Genomic DNA, 25,436 nt, shown 5'->3' with positions numbered 1-25,436 from the left:
GATAGATAGTAACATAGTAACTTAGTAGATGACGGCAGAAAAAGACCTGCATGGTCCATCCAGTCTGCCCAAGACAAACTCATATGTGTATACCTTACCTTGAATTTGTACCTGTCCTTTTCAGGGCACAGACCATATAAGTCTGCCCAGCAGTATTTCCCGCCTCCCAACCACCAGTCCCGCCTCCCATCACCGGCTCTGGTACAGACCGTATAAGTCTGCCCTCCCCTATCCTCGCCTCCCAACCACCACCCCCCTCTTCCCCCAACTGCTCCGCCACCCAATTTCAGCTAAGCTTCTGAGGATCCATTCCTTCTGCACAGGATAGAGAGATAGATATTTGTAATATATATATATAGATATAGATATATATTGTGTATGTATGGATAGATAGATATCTGTTTGTATTTATATATATATATATATATATATATATATATATATATATATATATATATATAATAAAATACTCAAACATCTATATGTATATATAAGGGATGGGGTGTTTGAAATGAATGCTATTCACTGGCAACAGTACGTACTGTTGTGAAAGTGTGCATTATGTACAAATAGTAAATGCTCTTTAAAAAAAGGTGTACACTGTCCTCCCAATTCTATATATGGCGCAGATCCAAGCTGTGCGCTCAACTAAATTGGCTAATGAGCCAATTAGTGCCAATAATTGGGTGCTAATCGGCACTGATTGGCACCAATTTGAATTTACTTGCACATTTTGCTACACGCTATTGTATAACAATGTGCACCTAAATCTCATCGCATGCAAACCCAAAGTGGGCGTGGCCATAAGAGTACATAAGTACATAAGTAATGCCACACTGGGAAAAGACCAAGGGTCCATCGAGCCCAGCATCCTATCCACGACAGCGGCCAATCCAGGCCAAGGGCACCTGGCAAGCTTTCCCAAACGTACAAACATTCTATACATGTTATTCCTGGAATTGTGGATTTTTCCCCAAGTCCATTTAGTAGCGGTTTATGGACTTGTCCTTTAGGAAACCGTCTAACCCCTTTTTAAACTCTGCCAAGCTAACCGCCTTCACCACGTTCTCCGGCAACGAATTCCAGAGTTTAATTACGTGTTGGTGTGAAGAGGTGCATGGGTGGCTCAGGGACATTCATAAATTTTGCACACACTGTTATAGAGTACAGGGATGTGTGCCCAGATTGGTTTCAACAGGTGCAAGGCCTGGCACCCAAATTTAGGCCACCAAAATCGGCACTGAATCCTATTCTGTAGTGGGTGCTGCATCTTTTAGTGACCATTATAAATGGCATTGCGTGCCAAAAAAATTGAAACAAACATTATATTGCTGCTATCCCTAAATATAGATAGACATACAGGACAGTGGAAACAAAATTCTGTAAACAGTGTTTCCCCCAAGTCCAGTCCTGGAGTACCCATTGCCAGTCAGGTTTTCAGGATATCCACAATGAATATGCATGAAAGAGATTTGCATATAATGGAGGCAGTGTAGGCAAATCAAGTTTTTATTTTTCAGGCACGCATAATGGACACACGCCAAGTGCATTTGCATGTGTAGGTCATTACCGCCCGGTTACCGCATGAGCCTTACCGCTAGGTCACTGGCGAGAAGTAAGGTCTCAGACCCAAAATGGACACGTGGTAAATTTTGATTTTGCCGCACGTCCATTTTCGGCAAAAAAGGCCTTTTTACAGGCGCGCTATAAAATGGATCGGCGCGCGCTCAGAACCCACACCACACTACCGCAAGCTATTTTCAGTGTTGCCTTTGTAAAAGGACCCCTTTAATACCTTCACTAATACTTGTTTACCTTCAGTATTAATTTAATTTAGCAATATTGACTACACTATGAATCACGTTCTCTCACTTAGCATTATAAGTGAGTCTTTCCGCAGCTCATGAAGTTTTTTGGTGATAGGGCATGCAGCAGAATTCACAGAATCAGGGAAATGTAGCAGGGACCACGACTCACCATTCCAAATCTGAGTCAAAGTGTTATAAGCAAGTACACAAATTATTTCCCTATCAAAGCAGATTTACAAACCAAGGCACTGAAGGTGAAGTGACCACGCCTAAGGTCACAAGGGGAAGAAGTGAGGAACATGGGATTTGAACCCTGGTTTCCCATTGTCTTCAAGCTGCTACTCCCCATTCTGCTCTAGTATCTGGAATTGGACCAAGAGCATAGGCTTATTTCATATATTTTTCCTTCTTGTATTCCTACCAACTTGTGCTGGGTCGAACCAGTAACCTAGTAGTAAAGAGCTCTATAGCGGTTTGAGAAAGATGGACAGATCAGTGCAACTTGCTTTTAAACTTGGATAGTACAAGCCTATATATTTACAGACAATAAGTATCCTGGGGGGGGGGGGGGAGAGGGGAGATTGTTTTCTTTTATAGTCTGTATTTTCTTCAAAAAACTGAAAGCTGTTTTTTTCCCCACACGTGCATTTGACTGTACAGTTTATGGTTTATTTTTCAGAAAGCAGTCAAAGGCATATATAAAATGATTTTTGGTGGGAGGGGAGGAGCAGAGGAGTAGCCTAGTGGTTAGTGCAGTGGACTTTGATCCTGGGGAACTGAGTTCAATTTCCACTGCAGCTCCTTGTGACCCTGGGCAAGTCAACCTAACCTTCCATTGCCCCTAGTACAAAATAAGTACTGAATTATGTAAGCCACTTTGAATGTAGTTGCAAAAACCTCAGAAAGGCAGTATATCAAGTCCCATTTCCCTTTCCCCTTTTATTGCACCATGTAGAAATAGATTGTCAGACGAATAGTGACTCTTTTAACAAAAAAAAAAAACTGCTGTATTCTGCTATCTCAATAAATATACTAGAACACTTATGAAAGAAGTATCTTTTACATGAGATCAGGGAGGCTTGTTCTAGAGATCAGAGCCTTAAATGGTGTACAAGAGTCCTTCGGGCTTGAGTTCCAAGGTTTCCTGTTTTGCCATGGAACCTCTGTTGTGACACTAGGCAAATCAGGTCACTTTATCACGCTATGGGCCCACTTAACCAATATTCAGGCAATCAGTTCCTTTCTTCCTCTTCAGATTGTTGTCTGTAGAACCTTGGCAGTTTACAGGGTGAAGCCCCTCCCCCCCCAAGTCCATCATCAGCATTGGTGTGAGGCCAAGGCATCTGACAGTCCTCCCAGGGGGCTGAGTATAGGTGGAAGGCATCAGCCCCCTTCTTCCAGCAACCTATCCAGGGAGAAGGTTGTCTGCCCTCCTGTCTCCTAGCACAAGCATTTCTCCCTTACAGGGGGGCCACACATGAAGCCTCTTTTTTTTTTTCCAGCTGTGCTAAGGCCTATTTATTCCACTGCAGAGCAGAGGTTGTGCCCCCTTCCCCATCTGGTGTGTACACCTAGGGTGGTAGATCTCCAGGCCTCCACAAGGTGCATGTCGATGTGTCCCTCCCCTCCCTCTCACCACCTTCTCTCATGCTTCTGTGATGTGTCCCTCCCCCCCCCCCCCCCCGCCTCGCCACCTTCTCTCTTATGCTAGAAGCACCAGTTTCGTCTCACATGGTCAGTGGCAGCAGCTCTGGTTATCCTGCCAGTAGCGTATGTTTGCTGACGCTGAGTGCTGACCACGTGCATTTGATAAAGCGGACTCTGGTCCTCAAAAGCTCATGCCTCAATACATTGATTAGCCTGTAATAGAGTTCTCAACCCCAGTCCTCAGGACACACCCAGCCATTCAGGTCTTCAGGCTACCCATAATGAATATACATGAGATCAATTTGCATGCAATTGTATGTAGATCTATCTCATACATATTCACAGGGCTTTTTTTGAGGGGGTACTTGGGGGTACTGAGTACCGGCACCTTTTCCATTGTCTGCTAAAATTGACCCATGGTCCCCAAGTTTTAATGAAAGAGCTCAGGCTCTACACACCAATTCTGCCTTGTCATAGATTCTGTGACTGGTTGCAGGCCCCCTCTGTACCCATCTTCAAATCATTGCTCAAAGCCCACCTCTTCAATGTCGCCTTCGGCACCTAACCACTACACCTCTACTCAGGAAATCTAGACTACCCCAACTTGACATTTCGTCCTTCAGATTGTAAACTCCTTTGAACAGGGACCGTCCTTCTTTGTTAATTTGTACAGCGCTGTGTAACCCTAGTAGCGCTCTAGAAATGTTAAGTAGTAGTAGTAGGGGGCCAGGCTATTGTGGGGTGGGTCCCTCAGTGATCATCCCACCCCTGAAGGGTGGCCTGGCATTTGAGTACTGGCACCTTTTTTGCTAGAAAAAACACACTGCATATTCATTATGGGTAGCTTGAAAACCTGACTGGCTAGGGGTGTCCCGATGACTGGTTGAGAGCCCCTGGTGTATAAGGTGCCACCTGCCACTGTCAATTTTGTTACACTAAACTAACATGGCAACCCTTACAAAGTTCTTTTCACCACGTGCCTATGAGGCCCACCTGAAAGCAAGACATTTTTGTCTTGATCTGGTTTGGCTGGCTACAGTTTTTTTTAGTTTGTTTTTTAAATATTTATCCAAAGACTAACCTAATGGAGGACAAAAACTAGTAACAACACAGAGCAAGCAGATCTGACTTAGCCTTTAGACGTGTGATAAACTCCAGAAAGATTTTTTTTCCCCCGTGTTATTTTAATCACTGCTGGAGGTTCCATTTGATACCTCTGGTTGTTTTTCTGCCATGAATTCACATCTTGGTCATGAACGTATTAGTTACTTTGCAAATGCATCTCTTTAATCAAATATTAAGTTTTATTCAAATAACTAAAGAAACAGACAGCTGATTGTTTTTCTGCGTGATCTTCCTTCTAATGCACCCTTTTTGCATCTCAAGAAAAATAGACCTGTTCAAGCCAAAACCATTTGCATGTCCCAGGTTAAAGCACAACTGAAGCATTATGTCCAGTGAAGACATCTGCTTAGGTGAAGACATGAAAAACATTTGCATTAGGGCAGGCAAGCTTTAACCCTTTAAAGCCTGCAGGTTAATAGCCACCATCATGGTTTCTGATGCAGTCAGCCAATTTGATGTGCTGTACCAAACCCGAAAGCATCAGTGTAGCTTGTTTTATTTCATAATTAACAAACTATCAGGTAAAACAGATATGCTAAAGTTAGCCCTTTTTTGGCTGAATAAATTTCAATTGCATAGATAAACTAAGAAGATCATTTGGAAGGCATGTGTGGCTTTTACAGAAGTATATAGTGACATTTGCAGGTGTAAAGCCCCTAATTATGTAAACTGACTTTAGAACGTTATTATTATTGTAAATGTATGTACTTCTAATTTTACAAATACCTGGATACTTTAACAATAAGAAGTTGTCATTTACTCCTGCTCTGAGGCAAGTTGAAGTGCCACGTAAATGCTTGTTTTCAGCCAGGGTTTGCACCAGTGATTGAGGGGCCAATCTGTTTACCTCTGTGGTGTTTGAAATTGCCACTGCAAAATGTACCAAATATACTGAGCTTCTTAAATGGCTTTTTTCCTGGATATCCAGTTTTGCAGAACCTTGAGTGATGCTGCTTTTTTTTTATATATAAATATATATACACACGTGCTTCCTCCTAAATGCACAGGAAAGTGTGATCATTCCATCTTGGAGGTCTCATTTCCCACCTAGATACCCTGTGCAACATCAGGCTTTAAGGGAATAATTTTTTAACAGGGCACCTTAAAAATGTGGACAAGGCTTCTAGGTCATGCTTATTTTATAAAGACTGTTGTTCTTCTGAATATCCAATAAATACCAATAAGTGCCATATTCAACTTCCCAATATATAACTACTACTTAACATTTTTAAAGCGCTACTAGGGTTACGCAGCACTGTACAGTTTAACAAAGAAGGACAGTCCCTGCTCAAAGGAGCTTACAATCTAATCCCTAACAGGCAGATTATTAAATCTAGGAGGTCTCAGATCATATATAAGTAACTTCCCTCATTAGATAAGTAAATATATATATATCACACCTTCAGAAGTGACACTCATGAACTATATTGCTTTCACCAAGATTAAACTCACCAAAATTGTCATAAGTTCGATTGAGAATGCTCTTCAATGCTTTTTGCTTTTTAAGGGGCCCTTTTACTAAACTGCGTAAGGCTCTACGTGCGCCCAACGTGCGCCAAAATGGAGCTACCACCTGGCTACTGTGTGTCTTTTGCGGTAATTTCATTTTTGGCGTGTGTCCAATACGTGTGTCCAAAATATAATTTTTATTTTCGACCACGTGTATCAGACGCACGCCAAGTGGCATTAGGCGTGCGAAGGCCATTACCGCCCGGTTACTGCACGAGACTTTACCACTAGGTCAATGGCTGGCGGTAAGGTCACAGACCCAAAATGGACACATGCCAATTTTGATTTGACTGCACATCCATTTTCGGCAAAACATTTTTTAAAAGGGGCTTTTTTACAGGCGTGCTAAAAAAATGGATCAACGCACACCCAGAACCCACGCCTACACTACCGCAAGCCATTTTCAGCGCACCTTAGTAAAAGAACCCCTTAATTCTTTTGAACTCACTGTTATTTATGTCAAAATAAAAACTTTTATACTCCTCTTTAGTTTCAGCATTGGCTCAGGGACTAATATCTGACATGAAATCATGTTTCGCATCATGCTGTGTCAAGGAATGTCCCCTTTAGTGTGCCAGTCCCGCCCTTGTGACAATGTACTATTTATAAAGACAACATAGGCACTTTTGTGCCTTTATAAAATGAGCACCCAGGGTCATCCCCAACAATATGCAAATGCTCTGAGGCAGGTGTGAACGTGTACATGTAATCTCTGAGGGTAATTCTATAATGAGCTGCCTAGGTGTTGAGAAACTACAAAGATGGCTGAATTAGAAGCTGACTGAATTTCGATTTCGATTACGGTGCCAAAACTGGCCCAAAATTCCTTTTCTGCCTTATTTTGGTTTTGGCCAAAAGGCTACCTCCATGGTTTCAGTTTCAGCCAAAACTGACCATGTGTTTTCGGTGGAAGCCAAAATGCGTTCTGTGTCCTGTTTGTCTCCCTCCCTCCCACTCCCCTCCGAACAGGAGTTGCTTTTCCCCCTGCCCATCTTTAGGTATCCACCCCTTTGGGTCTATCTTACAATCCTTAGCGGACTAGGGGTGTAGTCAAGGCATGCATGATCTGCAGTCACTCCTGCCCTACTCTCAAAATGTTTGCTGTAGCCTCTAGTGGCAATCTTGTGAGACTGCCACAAGAGATCACGGCAGAGATTTTGAAAGTAGAGCTGACATGGGCAAGAGCGACCGGGAATCACTCCTGCCCTGACTTCACCACTAGAACACAAGGTATGGTTGGGTGGGGTGGGGGACAACTCTTTGCAGTCTTTTATGAGTATGTGTAATGTTTGCAATTAATGTCGTTATGGTCTGGCATAGTAGTTTATATGATAAATACAGTGCTCCAAATAAATGCTTTTGATATAAAAGATTAGTGGGAATTTAAGTCTGTAAATTTGAGATGATAAACTCCTCTCTGTGGAGATGAGATATGACATCAGCTGTCACTCCAAATGTGGCATCAGCCACTGTAAAAACATTGTGGCTTTTAGTTTCAGTTTTCATTAGTGTGTGCAGAGGCGATTTTGCTTGGAGGTAAATTATAGTCTTTCATTATTTAAATTATTACATATATTCTGGCTTGGATACTATTTGGGTGATTCTAAAGAATTTCCAGTCTCTGTTGGATATGGTGAAGATATAGAAGCTAGATTCTATGAGAAAGGAACCTGCAGTGATTGTTTTCAAGCCCAAGTGCTGGTCAGTTTATAATATTAGTAGGGAAGTGATTTTTTGATGAAATTAAGTTTATATATTTGAAAATAATTTGAGAATGTATTGCTCTTGATTGTAATTTTTCAGAGCATATAGTCCTCAATTCAGTGACATCAGTGTGCTTTTTTTTATTCTGGATTGTGCATCAGGCTGGTATAATGTCTGCAGTGTAGACCAGTGTCTGGACTCCTTTACCCAATTTGGATAAGCATAAAAGCATATAAGCATTTTTTGTTTTACACATTCTCATAGAGTTCATGCCTCAGAGAATATTTAACTACATCTGCATTGACTTGGGAACCTAAGGCCCCCTTTTACCATGCTGCGGCAAAAGGGGGGCCCGGTGCTGGCATCGGTGCATGTTTTACATGCGTGTCGAGGCCCCCTTTTTGCCGCAGCTGGTAAAAGGGAAGGTCTCACTTTCCTGCAGGAAATGGCAGGGGGGGGGAGCCCTTACTGCCACCCATTGAGGAGGCGGTAAGGGCTCCCGTGCTAAGCCGGCAGTAATCGGTTACAGACCGGAAATGACGGCGCGGTAGGGGTGGGAAGTACCGCCGGGCTGCTGCAGTAGCTTGGTGGTACTTCTGTTATAGTGAGCGGTAAACCCACGTTAGGCTTACCACTGCTTAGTAAAAGGAGCCCTAAATGTGAGAGACTTGTTGAGAAGTCTTTGTTAAAATGGCTTTCCCAGTTGTCAGCCCGTGCGTGCAGTTCCAGGGACTAGAGGGTAATAATCTGTGGGTTTAGCAGAGGGTTTCCAACTGCAATCCCCAGTGGGCTTCATTGATTCACATTCACACAACCAAAGTTTAGTTTTTGGTTTCGGTTTTGACCAAAACCAGGTGTCAAGTTTCGGCTGAAGTTTCTGTTTTGGCTGAAAATGACAGTTTTGGTAGCAGTTTTGGCCTTGGCTGAAACTGAAAAAAACAGTTTCAGTCAGCCCCTAGGCTGATTTCTAGTCAGTTACATAGGTGTGAAATGTGTGCACCATGATTTGATGGTGCGTACTTTGCTAGCTATAGGTACATGCATAAATTATAGGATATTATAATTTGTGTGTTCTAGTACAGTGGATCTCAAACCTGTACTGGGGGACTAGCCAGTTGGGTTTTCAGGATAACCTTAATGAATATGCATGAAAGAGATTAAAATGTCTGTCACTTCCATGATATTCAGAGCTCTCGCATGCATTTTCATTAGGGATATCCTGAAAAACTGACTGGCTGGTAGTCCTCAGGACAGGTATCAGAACTACTGTTCTTGCATACAACTAGGCACAGGCAGTTGCTGGTGTAAGTTCTCACACCTTAAATGTAAGGGCCATAGCTGCCCAGAGGGGGTAGGAGGCGCAAAAATTCCCTGGGCCTGGGCCTCCAGGTGGGGCCCGACACAGGGGTCTCTCTCTCTCTCTCTCTCTCCTGCTCCGGGTAATCGCTTCCTGACAGGAGCAGGAGTGAGAAAACTTTGGGGCTGGACCCCCCTTGCCTGCCTCGCAGCTGCTGGGCCCTTAGGCCGCGCATTCTCAGTTTTGAGACTGAGCATGTGCGACCTGAGGAAAGCAGCCGCAGGGGCAGGCAGTGCTGGGCAGAGGAAGGAGCCGCACTGCCTACAGCTGGTGGGGCTAGCCAAGGCACCTCGGGCAAGCGGGAGGGAGGAAGGCAGCGGTGATGATTCTGCCTCAGGCCCAGCGGCGGCCCTGCCCCAAGCCCAGCTCAGTCTCTTGGCGGCCCTGGTAAGGACATTTTTGGCCTTTCACACTAGTATTCTCTAAAGAAAAGTAGATGCCTACTTTCCTTTATAGAACAGGCTTGACATAGATGCCATAACCAGTGCCTTTAGGGGGCATCTCATTATAGAATTACCCTCTTAGTCTGGAACACACTTAGTTTATCAAATATGCATATATATTGCAACTTCACTCCTGTTTCACCCAAACTGTGTCCTGGAAGCGACTTCCATGCAGCACGCATAGAGGGTTGTGTTTTCTTTTTGGCATATGTATACAGCTGCCCAGTAGAGAATTACTCAATGGTTAGAGCAGCCGCTGAGAATCAGGGAAGCCAGGGCTTGAATCTGACACTCCTTGTGATTTTGGGCAAGTCACTTAACCCTTCATAGCTTCAGGTAGAAATTTAGATTATAAACCCTCTGGGAACAAAAAAATATCTACTGTACCTGAATGTAACTCATCTTGAGCTACTACTGAGAAGACATGAGCTAAATCCAAACTCCTTTCCCTGCAAAAGCTCTTTGCAGGTGCAACAGAAGCTTTACACACTTGAAAACCTTTATAAAGTTAGCTACTAAGTGCTAGAATTATTTTTGAATTTTATTCCACTTAACCGTTCCCATCACAATGATCCTAAGTAAAGCAGTGTTGTGCTGTATCAGACCACAGGGCAAGTTCCGTCATGACATAGATAGCATGCATGTCACTTAAGATAACAGAACCGGTAAGAGGAGTTACATGTAAGATATAAGAAATCATGTAGGACAAAATGTGGGAAGGACGGAGCCAACGAGTAGGTAAAATAACATTTGGGGGCTTAGTTATTAACCTCATTGTGCTGTGGAACGTTCTTTGAGTTTTGGTGTAGAAATGTTGCATTCCACTGTGCTGTAGCGTGAGGCACAGTGAAACAACATGTGATCTAGTCATAGCGATGTCTTTACTCATGCACATTGACCGTGGGGCAGGGCTGCCGAGAGACACAGCTGGGCCTGGGGCAGAACTGGACCGCCGTGCTCCGCCTCCGACTTTCACCATCGCCCCCCACTCGCACTGCCACTCCCTCCTGCCTGCCCCTTACCTTTCTGTCTCTGCCTCCAAGGGGGGGGGGGGGGGGCCGGCGCCGGCAAGTCTCTCTCTGCCTGCCCGCTCCCATGGTCTGTCCTCTCCTGCTCCTGTCCGTGCTGGGAGTCGAGACCCAGATGATTGGATTAGCGTGATATTGCGCTAATTCAATCATCCAGGTCCTGGGCGGCACACAGGAGCAGGAGAGGACAGAAAAGGAAGCAGGAAGAAGCTTACCAGGCCCAGGCCCCCCTTTGGAGGCTGGGCCCAGGGAAATTTGGCTCCCCCTGCCCCCCCTCTCGGCGGACCTGCCATGGGGTCAATGTGCATGAGACCTCTTTATGGGTAAGACAACTGGGTACTATAGGTGTAGTTTGGCGTAGACTTAGGGGAGTGATTTTTTTCCAATCGTGAGTGCTAATACTGAATTGCCCCCCCCCCCCCCCCAACTGCCAGTATGATCTCCTTAATCTCCCACCCTCTCCAAAGTAAGTCAACAAACTACACTGATGCTGGACATGGATGTTCCTTACCTGGCTAGTTGAGTGTCCACTAAACTTATCTGCTCAAAATTGTAATGGCTGAGGTTATACTGCCAAATGTTAGATGCCATTTTAGAAGAGTGGTAGTATTTACATATGTGAAAAGCTAGTTTACCTGTGCAAATGGGCATAAACGCATATGTAGCATTTAGAAAAATCATTAATTTGAGGCCGATATTCAAAGTGATTTAAGCGGGCAGGAGCCTTCCAACCAGGGATATTCAGCGACACTAAAGCAGGGAGTGCCGGTGAATATCGCCTCTTACCAGCCCCCCCCCCTCAAAAATGGGCTAATCAGGGGCGGGCCAAGGGGTGGCGCTGGGGGGCAGCCAGGGCTTATGTGGGCACCGGCAATATTCAGCAGAGGCCTACATAACTTTAAAACGGGCCTTGGATGAGTCATAGAGTGTATGGATCCACACACAAAAGTGCTCTCCCAATCCCACCTTATGTAAAACCTGCCATAGGAAGGGCCATCTGACCCAATCAAAGGCCTTTTCTGCATCCACAGCCAATAAAACCAATTTAGATCGGGTCCACCGGAACCCCCCCCCCCCAAAAAAAAAACAGTATTAACCCTCCTCTCCTCTTCCCCCACTCTCTGTCTCTGTTGACAACGCCCTCATCCTCCCCGTCTCTTCAGCCCGCAATCTCGGAGTCATTTTCGACTCCTCCCTCTCCTTCTCTGCTCATATCCAGCAGACAGCTAAGACCTGTCGCTTCTTCCTCTATAATTTTAGCAAAATTCGCCCATTCCTCTCTGAACAGACCACCCGAACCCTCGTCCACTCGCTCGTTACCTCTCGTCTTGACTATTGCAAACTTCTCCTCGCTGGTCTCCCGCTTAGCCACCTATCCCCCCTTCAATCTGTCCAAAATTCTGCCGCACGTCTTATCTACCGCGTGAACCGATACTCTCATATCACCCCTCTCCTCTCATATCACCCCTCTCCGCTTCAATCCGGCTTTCGCCCACTACACTCAACAGAAACAGCACTCTCTGAAGTCTGCAATGACCTGTTCCTTGCCAAATCCAAAGGTCACTATTCCATCCTTATCCTCCTCGACCTATCTGCCGCCTTTGACACCGTCAATCATAATTTACTTCTTGACACACTGTCCTCATTCGGGTTCCAGGGCTCCGTCCTCTCCTGGTTCTCCTCGTATCTTTCCCAACGCACCTTCAGAGTATTTTCTAATGGCTCTTCTTCCACCCCCGTCCCGCTCTCTGTTGGGGTTCCTCAAGGATCTGTCCTTGGACCGCTTCTTTTCTTGATATACACCTCTTCCCTGGGCTCGCTGATCTCATCACATGGTTTTCAGTACCATCTCTATGCCGATGACACCCAGCTCTACCTCTCCACTCCCGACATCACAGTCGAAACCCAGGCCAAAGTTTCGGCCTGCCTTTCAGACATCGCCGCCTGGATGTTCAACCGGCATCTGAAATTGAACATGGCAAAGACTGAGCTCCTTGTCTTTCCACCAAACCCTCCTCTCCTCTTCCCCCACTCTCCGTCTCTGTTGACAATGCCCTCATCCTCCCCGTCTCTTCAGCCCGCAATCTCGGAGTCATTTTCGACTCCTCCCTCTCCTTCTCTGCCCATGTCCAGCAGACAGCTAAGACCTGTCGCTTTTTCCTCTATAATATTAGCAAAATTCGCCCATTCCTCTCTGAACAGACCACCCAAACCCTCGTCCACTCGCTCGTTACCTCTCGTCTTGACTATTGCAACCTTCTCCTCGCTGGTCTCCCGCTTAGCCACCTATCCCCCCCTTCAATCTGTCCAAAATTCCACCGCACATCTTATCTACCACGTGAACCAATACTCTCATATCACCCCCTCCTCAAGTCGCTTCACTGGCTCCCGATCCGCTACCTTATACAGTTCAAGCTTCTCCTATTGACCTTCAAGTGCACTCAATCTGCAGCCCCCCATTACCTCTCTACCCTCCTCTCCCCCTATGTTCCCACCCGTAACCTCTGCTCTCAGGACAAATCACTCCTATATGTACCCTTCTCCACCACCGCTAACTCCAGACTCCGCCCCTTCTGCCTCGCATCACCTTATGCCTGGAACAGACTTCCCGAGCCCATATGCCATGCGCCCTCCCTGCCCATTTTCAAGTCCTTACTCAAAGCCCATCTCTTCTCCCTTGCTTTTGGCGCCTAACCACCTTCCCCATTCATGATACCTACACTGACTACATAGTTTGTTACCTTTAGATTGTAAGCTCTCTAGAGCAGGGACTGTCCTTCCCCATGTTTAAACTTGTACAGCGCTGCGTAACCCTGGTAGCGCTATAGAAATGCTAAGTAGTAGTAGTAGTAGTATTATGCTTAGGAAGAAACCCAGACTGATCTGTGTGAAGTAGGCCCGGTTTCACCCTAGCCAGATGCTGCACCAAAATCTTTGCAAACAATTTAACATGTATGCTTAAAAGTGAAATAGGTCTGTAAGACCCACAGGTGGAAGAATCCTATCCAGGCTTCAGCAGGACTATTATACCCACTTCAGTCATACTAGGGGGCAATGGATTACTCTCCAGCAAACCATTACCCACTCTACAAAGCAATGGCCCAATATCTCCTAAGATGAGTTTATAAAATTTGGAGGTAAACCCATGGCTTTTCCAGTTTTCAGTTGTTTCACTGCCCAGTCCATCTGAAGGATGGATATTGGTGGTCTTTCTCTTTGGGTGAGAAGGTGGGTAGGTGAATGTGACTCAAATATTGTTGTATATCCACCTGAGTTCCTCCACCTTCACTACTGTATAGTGTTGTATACAATCTTTAAAATGTCTCTCTGATCTCTTTGTCAATATAATGAAGGCTATCTCCCTTTCCCTTTATTTTCTGAATAGTTTGACTTTTTTTTTTTGTCCCACAGGTGGCTAGCTAACATGATTCCAGACTTACTACAATTTTTTAAAAAATTTGTGCTGGAGCTGCCTCAGTAAAATCTGTCTTTTCAATCTGCAATCTGCCTTACTCAGCCCGCACCTGAGTTAACTCTTGCAAAAGGGTGAGATCCGGTCTCTCTTAGGATATATCTTTTGAATATTGAGCCCAATTTAAAGACCACGAAAAAAAATTCCAGTATTCCTTAAAATGCTCCCGTCATCACTCATTTAGGGAAGAAGTTATCAACATGGGCTACAATTAAGACAGGCTATTTTACTGTTAACCCCAATTATTAGTAGCTAAGCCTCACTGCCCAAAATGGGACCTGTGCTAAAAGACCTGACTTAAACTGCGAGTCCATTTGCACTACCTGGATCAGACTTCAAAGACAAAATCTGGAATATGTCTCCTGCCTAATCCTTCTAGTACATCCCTCTTCCTTCTCCTCCCTACACATTCTAGTTCATCCCGCTTCTTCCCTCCCTTTCACTCTCCCATAATTAACAACACGCCAATCCCATTACATACCCACCTCCCATTCTCTACCTCTACCACCCGCCTTCCTTGCCCATCTCACCTACCCACATCTAAACGACCACCTCTTTATTTACTTTGTTTTAGCCTGTAATGCTATGTAAACAACCACCTCTTTATTCACTCTATTACAGCTGCATCCATTCTTTGTTACTTGTTTAACCTGTAGTACTATGTAAGCCGCATTGAACCTGCTAACAAAGTGAGAAAGTGCGGGGTATAAGTGTTACAAATAAATAAATAAAATAGCAAGAGTTAGTAGTAAAATAACCTGTCTTAACGGTAGCCCACGTTGATAACTTCCCCCATAGTGTGAAGAGTTTTAGTCTGTGGTAATTAGAGTTGATATTGTGATGTCATAACACCTCATCCTAACAATTCCTAAGAGCCAACCTCATCAGTGATGTCATAATGGCTTGATTGGCCTATACTGGCTCACTTTTATTAGATATAGTAGTGATTTTGATTTCTAGAGACATTTGTTTTTTTCTTTAATTAAGGGGGGAAGTTATCAATACGGGCTACCATTAAGATGCATTATTAGACCATTAACCCCAGTTATTTAGTAACTAGGTCTCATTCCATAAAACGGGAACTGTGCTAACATAGCACACGTTAGTGGTATAATTACATATCTTAGAGGTAGCCGATGTTGGTAACGATGCTCCTTAATTGCCTTTAACTGTAAAAATCTTTATTTTGGCACTAATATTTCACACAGTACTGCACTTTACGCCCATCTGCTGTACTAAAAACAGAAACCAAAGAAGACACCTTTGCAATGATTTCTTAGGATTTAAAGTGATTAAAACAAAAACAAAAAAAACCTATAAAAGGAATAATAATAGTTAATTTGAGGTAGCATCCAGTCTGGCTACTGAAAATAAAAGGTACACTCTAGTGCATTGTTAATAGTACTGTTACTTCTTTATACACTACTGAACATGCAAGACACTTTATGATGGTAATAAGTATTCAGGTACAATCAATCCCTGCCCCAAAGAGCTTAATGTCTAAGTGGCTGAGGCAATGGGAAATAAGAGTGACTTGCCCAAGCTCATGAAGCACCTTAGTGGTAGAAGCAGGATATGAATCCTGGCTTCCCTGCTTCTTGCTTAATTACTCTCACCACTAGCCCACTTCCTATTCAGAGCATAAGAGGTTTCAGGGATATGGAGGGCAGTTTTACAAAAAGTATTTTACATGTGTAAACTGGCATATACCATTGAAAAAGTCTTTATAAAATTACCCATGGGTAGGACAGGTACAGGGCTGGTGCAAGGATATTAGGCACCCTAGGGAAACCATCAGCCCCCATCCCCCAATTCACCATTAGGCCTATCCTCCCTACTGATACAAGCACCTCCTATTGTTTCTTTGAGTTTGTATGGTTGTTGTGCTTTGCAGCTGCTCTTTTCACACACACACACACACACACACACACACACCAAGAAAAACAAAGCTACGACTCTAGGCAACTGCCTAGTCTGTCTAATTAGTGGGTTGGCCCTAGGCAGTCAATCCTTCTGTGAGTGTGGTAGAGGCAAAGCTTAATAGCCAAGTGTATGGCCACAATAGCTGTATTGCATGAAATTGTTTTAGCTACCCTAGCAGAGTTTGCTGCCCTACCCCCCACCCCTCAAGTACATGGTAAGAGAGTCTGGTAGAGCTGCCAAGCACATTTGCAGAAGTTTAATTGGAGTGGGAGCAGGGGCTGGTTATCTGCTGATAAAAATGTTAGTAGAAGCCTGTTGTTACCAGGTCACATTTCACTGGCTTCCCTGAGCATGGAAGGACATTAGTATTTTGCCTGTCCTTATCCACTCAGTCACCTTCCCCACACCCCAGGTTTCTTTCCCTTTTTTTTTGCTGTTATTTAGTTAAGGTTAGATTGTACTTTGTAAACAGACAACACAAGACTCTCAGGTTGTTTGAATACTGCTTTAGGTTCAGCTGCAGTACACTGTTCCTCTGATCTTTTATGCTCCTGAGCAGATGTCTTTCATTAATTTATGGATTTATCATTTTTTTTACACCTGGCAGCTGGCTCAAGTTTCAGCAGTTATTGTCTATTTTGCATTACACATAGAATTGAATGTCATCTGTCTTCACAAAGCTAAGGCTAAGAGAATCGAGGCAAGCCACATGAACTGCTGGGATGCAGCTTGTTTGCATACTATTCCCCCCACCCCAATCCCCCTTTCTCCCCCTCGCCTCCTTAATATTTATCTGTGCTCATTTTCTTTCCTGGCCTTGAATGGGGCTTAGCTCGTGTTCAGTACAGCTGTATGTTTACTGAATCTATTCCATCATGACTCATTCTACGCGTGTAAGTATCCTGGAAACAGCCAGTACTTTCTTGGAAGAACAGTTGCTTTTCAGTGCAAGCACTTAAAAAGGGAAATTAACCAATTGGTCAGCTTGGCTTTTTCTTTTGAAAAGCAATGGGCTATTTGGCCACTGGATTTCCAATGTTTTATTAACCACTTCTAATAGATTTCTTTTTAATCGTGCACTTTATGAGAAATGTCATTTTCACAGCATCATAAATGGTGCAAAGATGTATTCGGAATTTTCTTTCACTGTGCTGTGCTGCATTTTAACTGTTTGCAAGAACTTATTAAAGTTGGCAAAATGCAATAGTGCACAATCTTGAGGGGGGGAGGGGGTACAGCATGCCTGAGCGTCTTTTGTACCTATTTCTCTCCAAAGTCAATATTGTGCTGCATTACGAAATAAAGACAAATAATTCTGAGTGAGCAAGGTACTAAAAGAAAAACATAGTTCCAATGTACTTGAACCCATGAAAAGGGAATCAATTTTGGAGCCTTGGTTTTACATTTGTGGCCTTAGTGACACCCACATTAAGAATATTTGGGAATTATTAAATTTTCCCCTTAGTGTTCTTTATAAAAGTCATCAATGGTCTTATTTTTAATAATTGCAACCAGAGATATATAATGTACAAGGATCCCTGTATTTCTGTGCAGAAGTTCTGATTTCCCTAAAAACTCTTTTATCACCAGGCAGTAGGTGACAGCTTGCTGCTGCTATTTCACTTATGCGTTTTGACAGATGGCACTGAAGAGTGTAATGCTCTTTTAGACTTCTCTATCAGTCTAATGGAGGTAACTGGAGGCTCTCGCAAGTCTTCTCTTGGCGCAAGAAGTATGTCAGTCGTAAATTATCTTCTTTGTAATCATGAAACGCCTGAAACAAAACCCAAGTTGGGCAGAGCTGTGTTTAGCGTTCTTAAATAAATCTGAAAGCTCTCTCAGTTAAAGTTCTGTCTGTTTTCTTCACCTTTTTTTACCCCCATCGCTTTTGTTGAGACATGCTTTTATGCTCTAGGAAACAAAAACACGCACCTAGAGTTGCTTATTTAATAAATCCAGGAAATTGACAAGATCACTCACAATTATGCACAAACATGCAGTCTTGCTTGTGTTTCTACTGAAACTGCCCCTCATTGAAACACACATCATAAACGGAACTGGCCTGATCAATGCTGCCTGCAAGATGGGTTTTACCAACATTCCTTCTATAAGTTGTAAAATACCTGCTGTCTTAGTCTTCTAAGCAGTCTCAGCCCTTGGAGAAGTTTCTGGAGAGGACCCTTAATTGACCTTGTGGGGGCCACATAGATTTTCTCCACATGCATCTTCATTTCTGATAAATTATAAAGTCATTAATTTGCTGGGGAAATGGCAGGGCCAGCCTGCGGCACAGATGTGACCAAATCCGTCCTCGCACACAACACAAATGAGTGCCAAGAATCTGGAGGAAAATCAGAAAGCCGAGATTGCAATGGTTAGCCCCCCACCCCCCACCCCCCATTCTCCTGGGAACTGTTTTAACACCTTCTGTTTACGGATCTAAAAGGTAATGATGTTTCCACATAAATAGGCCTCCTTTTTTGCATAAGTAGCTGTTCATTGATCTTGCTAACCCATATATATTGATTTTGTTAGCCCCCAAATCCTGAGGCCCTGTCACAAGAGGCTATTTAGTGGGATCAGGGGTTGTATTATTTTTTTAACCACTTGAAATTTTTAGGGTTTTGAGTGAAGGGGGGATTGGGGAGTCCCTTAAAAGTTATTTACTGAGCTGAAGCGAAGTGATTACCCAAGAGTAACCTCGGACAGAAAAGTACCTTGGTATCAGATGCTAGAACGTATGGCTTACTAGGCATCATATTTAGTGTGATGCAGTTCAGCTGTGATGTATCCATTCATTTAACAATATGGAGCACGCCGACAGAAATACGCAGAACTGTAATTACAAAAATTCCTTATGCTGTAAGTGTTTGCACTGCATGTGTCCCCGGCTTGTGTTTCTTTAGAAACAAATGAACATATGTGTGAGCTGCACAGAGTATGGAAACGTTTGCCTTCTGGACTAGAAATGAGGTAAGCCTCCCTCAATAACTTAAAATCAACTGTTTTCCTTACAGGCATTTATATGTGTTTAATAACATATTTCAATGAAACATGTTATATGCAACTGCAGCCACAAAAAGTACAGATAGACTTGCATGTCTCTCTGGCGAATTGACTAGAACTCTGATTAGAAACTCTTTATTCAATGTCCATCCAATTATTATGAAAGAATACTTTTTTAATTTTTATTTTGTATGTATCTTAAATGAATTATTCTGGGTGCACTTGCATTCAGAATAATAAGGACAGTGTGTCTTTTCCTTAACAAGCTCAATCCTACATGCAGGAAGGACTTTCTCCCAATCACTTGAAAAAGGCCAAGTTGATGTTCTTTTACACCCGATACCCAAGTTCCAACATGCTGAAAACCTACTTCTCAGATGTGAAGGTAAGAGAAAAGGTGATGATCTTTGTTTTCTTCACATACTTTTGCATGTCTTGTAGCCCAAAATGGTGCCAGAACAGCCGTTGAAATAGCAGAAGAAAGCACCAAGGGCTTCCAAGGTTGGGCTAGCAAGCAGTTTCTTTAATGAAAGACCCAACACAGGCTGTGTTTTGGCATAAACGCCTGCATCAGGGGTCAATTATTAAAATCCACTCTTTCAATAAACACTATCCAATACACTGAAAGCTGATTAGTCAGTAGTTCGCCTCACTAGTGCTGCTTCTCAAGGACTACCGCAGCAAACTCTTCGGGGCATGCCAGTACAGTAGAGTAATCAGCACAGTGCTGCTTCTCCAGAAACTGTGGCAAATAAAGGTACACAACAAGAGACAAACAAAAAAGTAAAGTGGAACCAAGGAGGATATCAAACAGTCTTAATTGATAACAGCTAAAAAAGGACCTGACACGGCCGTGTTTCAGCATGAAGGCCTGCCTCAGGAGTCAAATGGATCTTTGTTGTAATGGTGGAAATGTTTAACAACAAAGAGAAATGTGGTCAGTGTTTTAGCTGTAGGATTCCTGCAGTATCGTCGGCAAAAGTTGGTCACGTAAAAGATGACCCATCGAGGATACTGCAGCTGTTACCAATTAAGACTTTGATATCCTCCTTGGTTCCACCTCACTTTCTTGTTTGTCTCTCACGGTTACATGAAATAAAGGTACACTACATAGACATGGATCCCACCTTTTGTTATTTTATGAAGACAACATAAGAGCCTATGGACTTCTTTTACAAAGCCGCGCTAGCGATTTCCGCACGGCAAATGAGAGGAAGCCCATAGGAATTGAATGAGCTTCCTCTCATTTGCCACACTGAGAATCGGTAGCTCGGCTTTGTAAAATAAACCCTACGTGCCTTTCTAACGGGTCCTTTTACTAAGCTGTGGTAACCACTAGTGAGCGCTGAATACAGCTCAAAATGGCTTACTGCGGGATTCACTCAGGCATCCTGTGGTAAGTTCCAAGTCTGTGCACACTACCCATGCGCTAGAAAATTAAAAAAAAAATTATGTTGAGGAGCATATCTGGGGGCAGAGAGGAGGTGTTCCTGCACTTACAGTATCAGTTAACACAGGATTACCGCGTGAGCCCTTACCACCTACAAAATAGGGGCCCTGTTTACTAAGGCACGCTAGCGTTTTTAGCATGCGTTAAAATTTAGTGTTTGCTAACATTAGAGACACCCATATATTCTTATGGATGTGTCTAGCATTAGTGCACGATAAAAACGCTAGCATGCCTACAGCACAGCTTACTAAATAGGGCCCTAGGTGTCGGTAAGTACCCTGCGATAATTCTTTTTAATGGCTGTGCACTAATGGCAACATTAGCAGGTGTAGAGATAAACTAAACAGTGGAAGTTGGGGTTGAGAAACCCTGCTTGTAGGCACACTAAAACTGTGAGTTCTCTTAAAGTAAGATCAGCACACTTGATATGATGTACAGGAAAAGCCTTGAGAAGCTCCCAGATGTTTACATGGTCACACGGGAGTAGGACTTCTTCATCATTGGCAAAAACCTCTATGGGGTAGTTTACAACTATTCAGAACAAGGCAATGGCTTAATAGAAGAACTTAGCTTAAAGTTAGCTGGTCTCTATGTTCTTCCCTGGGCCCCGACCATGATCAACGGTGGCCAGAGTTTCGAATCACTGCTTTCTGCTTCAAGATCACAGGCCGAAGGGACAGCCATTCAGTAAAGCCAATGGAAGCTGAAAGCAGAAAGCAGTGATTCGAAACGCTGGCCACCGTTGATCACAGTCGGGGCCCATGGAAGAACACGGAGACCAGCTAACATTAAGCTAAGTTCTTCTATTGAGCTATTGCCTTGTTCTGAATAGTTGTAAACTACCCCATAGAGGTTTTTGCCAATGAGGAAGAAGTCCTACTCCCGTGTGACCATGTAACATAGTAACATAGTAGATGACGGCAGAAAAAGACCTGCATGGTCCATCCAGTCTGCCCAACAAGATAAACTCATATGTGCTACTTTTTGTGTATACCTTACCTTGATTTGTACCTGTCCTTTTCAGGGCACAGACTGTGTAAGTCTGCCCAGCACTATCCCCGCCTCCCAACCACCAGCCCCGCTTCCCACCACCGGTTCTGGCACAGAACGTCTGGGAGCTTCTCAAGGCTTTTCCTGTACATCGTATCAAGTGTGCTGATCTCACTTTAAGAGAACCCACAGTTTTAGTGTGCCAACATTAGCATGTGAACATTAATGGAAAATCAGCCATTTGCTGGCTGCGGTAAAAACGGCCTTGGTGCACAGGAAAAACCTGCGTAAGGGCGTGCTAAGGCCACTTTTTACTGCAGCTTAGTAAAAAGACCCGTAGAACCAGCCCCAACAGTGTTCAAATTCACACGCACCAATTTATATGTGCTCAGAGGCAAGTGTAATGTATGCGTGTACTCTATCCTTGTATACAGGTGTTTTAATAAAGTATATTTGTATATTACAGCTCTGTCCCGTCCTGCCCAAACTATACCTGTGGTAACACCTGTGCAGGCGCTGTTTTTCTGTGAACCTACTTTCTACATGCGTAACACCCTGCACAGTTGTCTATGAGCCATATTCTGTGAGCAACTGATGCTTTATATACAAAAATACATTGTAAAATTACTGTCATGGGGGTCACTTTATAACCGCCCACACTAGTGAAAAGCATACAGTGGTGGAAATAAGTATTTGATCCCTTGCTGATTTTGTAAGTTTGCCCACTGACAAAGACATGAGCAGCCCATAATTGAAGGGTAGGTTATTGGTAACAGTGAGAGATAGCACATCACAAATTAAATCCGGAAAATCACATTGTGGAAAGTATATGAATTTATTTGCATTCTGCAGAGGGAAATAAGTATTTGATCCCCCACCAACCAGTAAGAGATCTGGCCCCTACAGACCAGGTAGATGCTCCAAATCAACTCGTTACCTGCATGACAGACAGCTGTCGGCAATGGTCACCTGTATGAAAGACACCTGTCCACAGACTCAGTGAATCAGTCAGACTCTAACCTCTACAAAATGGCCAAGAGCAAGGAGCTGTCTAAGGATGTCAGGGACAAGATCATACACCTGCACAAGGCTGGAATGGGCTACAAAACCATCAGTAAGACGCTGGGCGAGAAGGAGACAACTGTTGGTGCCATAGTAAGAAAATGGAAGAAGTACAAAATGACTGTCAATCGACAAAGATCTGGGGCTCCACGCAAAATCTCACCTCGTGGGGTATCCTTGATCATGAGGAAGGTTAGAAATCAGCCTACAACTACAAGGGGGGAACTTGTCAATGATCTCAAGGCAGCTGGGACCACTGTCACCACGAAAACCATTGGTAACACATTACGACATAACGGATTGCAATCCTGCAGTGCCCGCAAGGTCCCCCTGCTCCGGAAGGCACATGTGACGGCCCGTCTGAAGTTTGCCAGTGAACACCTGGATGATGCCGAGAGTGATTGGGAGAAGGTGCTGTGGTCAGATGAGACAAAAATTGAGCTCTTTGGCATGAACTCAACTCGCCGTGTTTGGAGGAAGAGAAATGCTGCCTATGACCCAAAGAACACCGTCCCCACTGTCAAGCATGGAGGTGGAAATGTTATGTTTTGGGGGTGTTTCTCTGCTAAGGGCACAGGACTACTTCACCGCATCAATGGGAGAATGGATGGGGCCATGTACCGTACAATTCTGAGTGACAACCTCCTTCCCTCCGCCAGGGCCTTAAAAATGGGTCGTGGCTGGGTCTTCCAGCACGACAATGACCCAAAACATACAGCCAAGGCAACAAAGGAGTGGCTCAGGAAGAAGCACATTAGGGTCATGGAGTGGCCTAGCCAGTCACCAGACCTTAATCCCATTGAAAACTTATGGAGGGAGCTGAAGCTGCGAGTTGCCAAGCGACAGCCCAGAACTCTTAATGATTTAGAGATGATCTGCAAAGAGGAGTGGACCAAAATTCCTCCTGACGTGTGCAAACCTCATCATCAACTACAGAAGACGTCTGACCGCTGTGCTTGCCAACAAGGGTTTTGCCACCAAGTATTAGGTCTTGTTTGCCAGAGGGATTAAATACTTATTTCCCTCTGCAGAATGCAAATAAATTCATATACTTTCCACAATGTGATTTTCCGGATTTAATTTGTGATGTGCTATCTCTCACTGTTACCAATAACCTACCCTTCAATTATGGGCTGCTCATGTCTTTGTCAGTGGGCAAACTTACAAAATCAGCAAGGGATCAAATACTTATTTCCACCACTGTATGTGTATTTGTCCACATTCAGAAATGCCTCTGTTTGCTGCTGGTTGTCCTTACCTTTACCCACAGGAAACAGAGGAGTTTTGAAGCCAGTGCTGCACACGGAGCGGGTTGCATTTACGATCATATTTATGTAAATTCAAATGTATGCACATAGTTTTCCATGGAAAACCAAGGTGCACCAAATAGCAGGTGTGAAAGTATGCATTTTTAAAAATGTTATATATATATATATTTATTTTATTTATTTATTTATAAATGATTGATTTTTTTTAAATTTCAAAAAATAAATGTATGTCCCTGGTTGTACTGGGATCATTTCCAAAGTGAAAGCACTGCTGAAAAATATGGCAATTCACGTGGTGAATTGAAAAGTCTGTCCACGCTTTTGCTAATGCCGGCAAACCCAGTCAATTAAATAAAAAAAATAAAAAAAACAATAAATTATTTTCAGGAACACTCTTTCCACACTGAGAAAGTGGGTAGATGGTTCTCTTAATTGTTGTTTGCTATTTCCTTGCCCCTCTCCCTCATTCTTGGGCCTGCATAAGCAAACCATAGACACGTTTCTATCATAGGGAAGCAGTGCTTTGAAAGTCTTCACGTGGTAGCAGCTCAAAAACAAAAGTGATGATTGTCTCTTATTTACAGCTTAATTTGTTGTTGATGCTGAGTACACTGAGCATAAGGAGGATGAATAAAGTGACAGATTCAGGGCACATTATTCAAATGAGGATACGAAAGCTGTCAACTTACAGCTGCCTCCTCCCTCATTCTACAGATCGTTAGGACCTCCTGGTTTCTTTTTATGTCTGTTTGTTTATTTGTTTACATTATTTATATAGTTGTTTCATGGGGGGGATGATTGTTAAGTAATTGTTCTTTCACATTAACTTAATTTTATGTCGATAATCTTATAAATTAAACAAAAAAGGTTAGTTTTTATTATGCCGGTGGCTCTTGCATGGTGCGATGTCGTAAATGTTGCATTAACTGAAACTAGTTCATTAGGTTTCATTTGCAAATCTAAATTTGAAAAATAAAATGCTGACCTTTTTGAATGTCATTTAAGACACCAAAGCGCAGGACACTTGCTTGAAAGCCTTTTGCAAATTTTCTTTTTTTTTTTTGGCAATCAAGACTTTCACTTAGCAAGCTTGCCCAGCTCTGAGCATCAACACATCGGATTCTAAAAATAAATCTTTGGCTGGAGTTACCCCCAAATCAGCTCCACAATTTGGCACCTGCAGAATTGACTTCAGATTCTGGAGTCTGTTGCAAGGAACTCTGGGGGCTGTGAAACCTAAGTGACTAGTCTCAATTGTGCATCCATCCTCTCCCAGCCTCGCCTCCTTGGCTGTGGGCTCCTCTCTGCCATATGCCGCACAGTGGGATAATAGCACTAATGTCATGGCACCTCAGTGAGCATATTCAGGGAGTCCTCTGACTTCAGGCCTGTGGGACAGCCTCTCATCCACTGATAGACCTTTTCAGAGCATCGGCTAGCAAGACCTGCAATGGGTTTGCAAATCAGAGTTTAGCATTTCTTGATTTAACGTCATGAAGTGAAGGAATAAGGAAACCTTCTTTTTATTATGAGGCAAAGTATATTAAGTATGCCAGGTAGGAATGAAGTGATTGATCTCCTAAAAAAAAAAAAGCTTCATTGGCTCCAATTTGGGTTACAATTCTTTGCTGAGTCACATTAGCA

General features: G+C 43.5%; 1 protein-coding gene across 1 annotated transcript in view; it reads left to right on the top strand.

Annotated features, from left to right (window-relative positions):
- The window catches only part of PROX1 (prospero homeobox 1), a 141,910-nt gene that overhangs the window by 8,230 nt on the left and 108,244 nt on the right, over window positions 1–25,436 (top strand). Inside the window, 1 exon segment of the mRNA XM_030196041.1 lies at window positions 19,289–19,407. Within this exon segment, the coding sequence (XP_030051901.1) occupies window positions 19,289–19,407 (119 nt within the window).

Source organism: Microcaecilia unicolor, chromosome 3, assembly GCF_901765095.1.
Source record: "Microcaecilia unicolor chromosome 3, aMicUni1.1, whole genome shotgun sequence".
Classification (NCBI taxonomy): Eukaryota; Metazoa; Chordata; class Amphibia; order Gymnophiona; family Siphonopidae; genus Microcaecilia; species Microcaecilia unicolor.
Note: the sequence above shows the minus strand (reverse complement) of the source record. Positions and strands in the feature narration are given on the sequence as shown.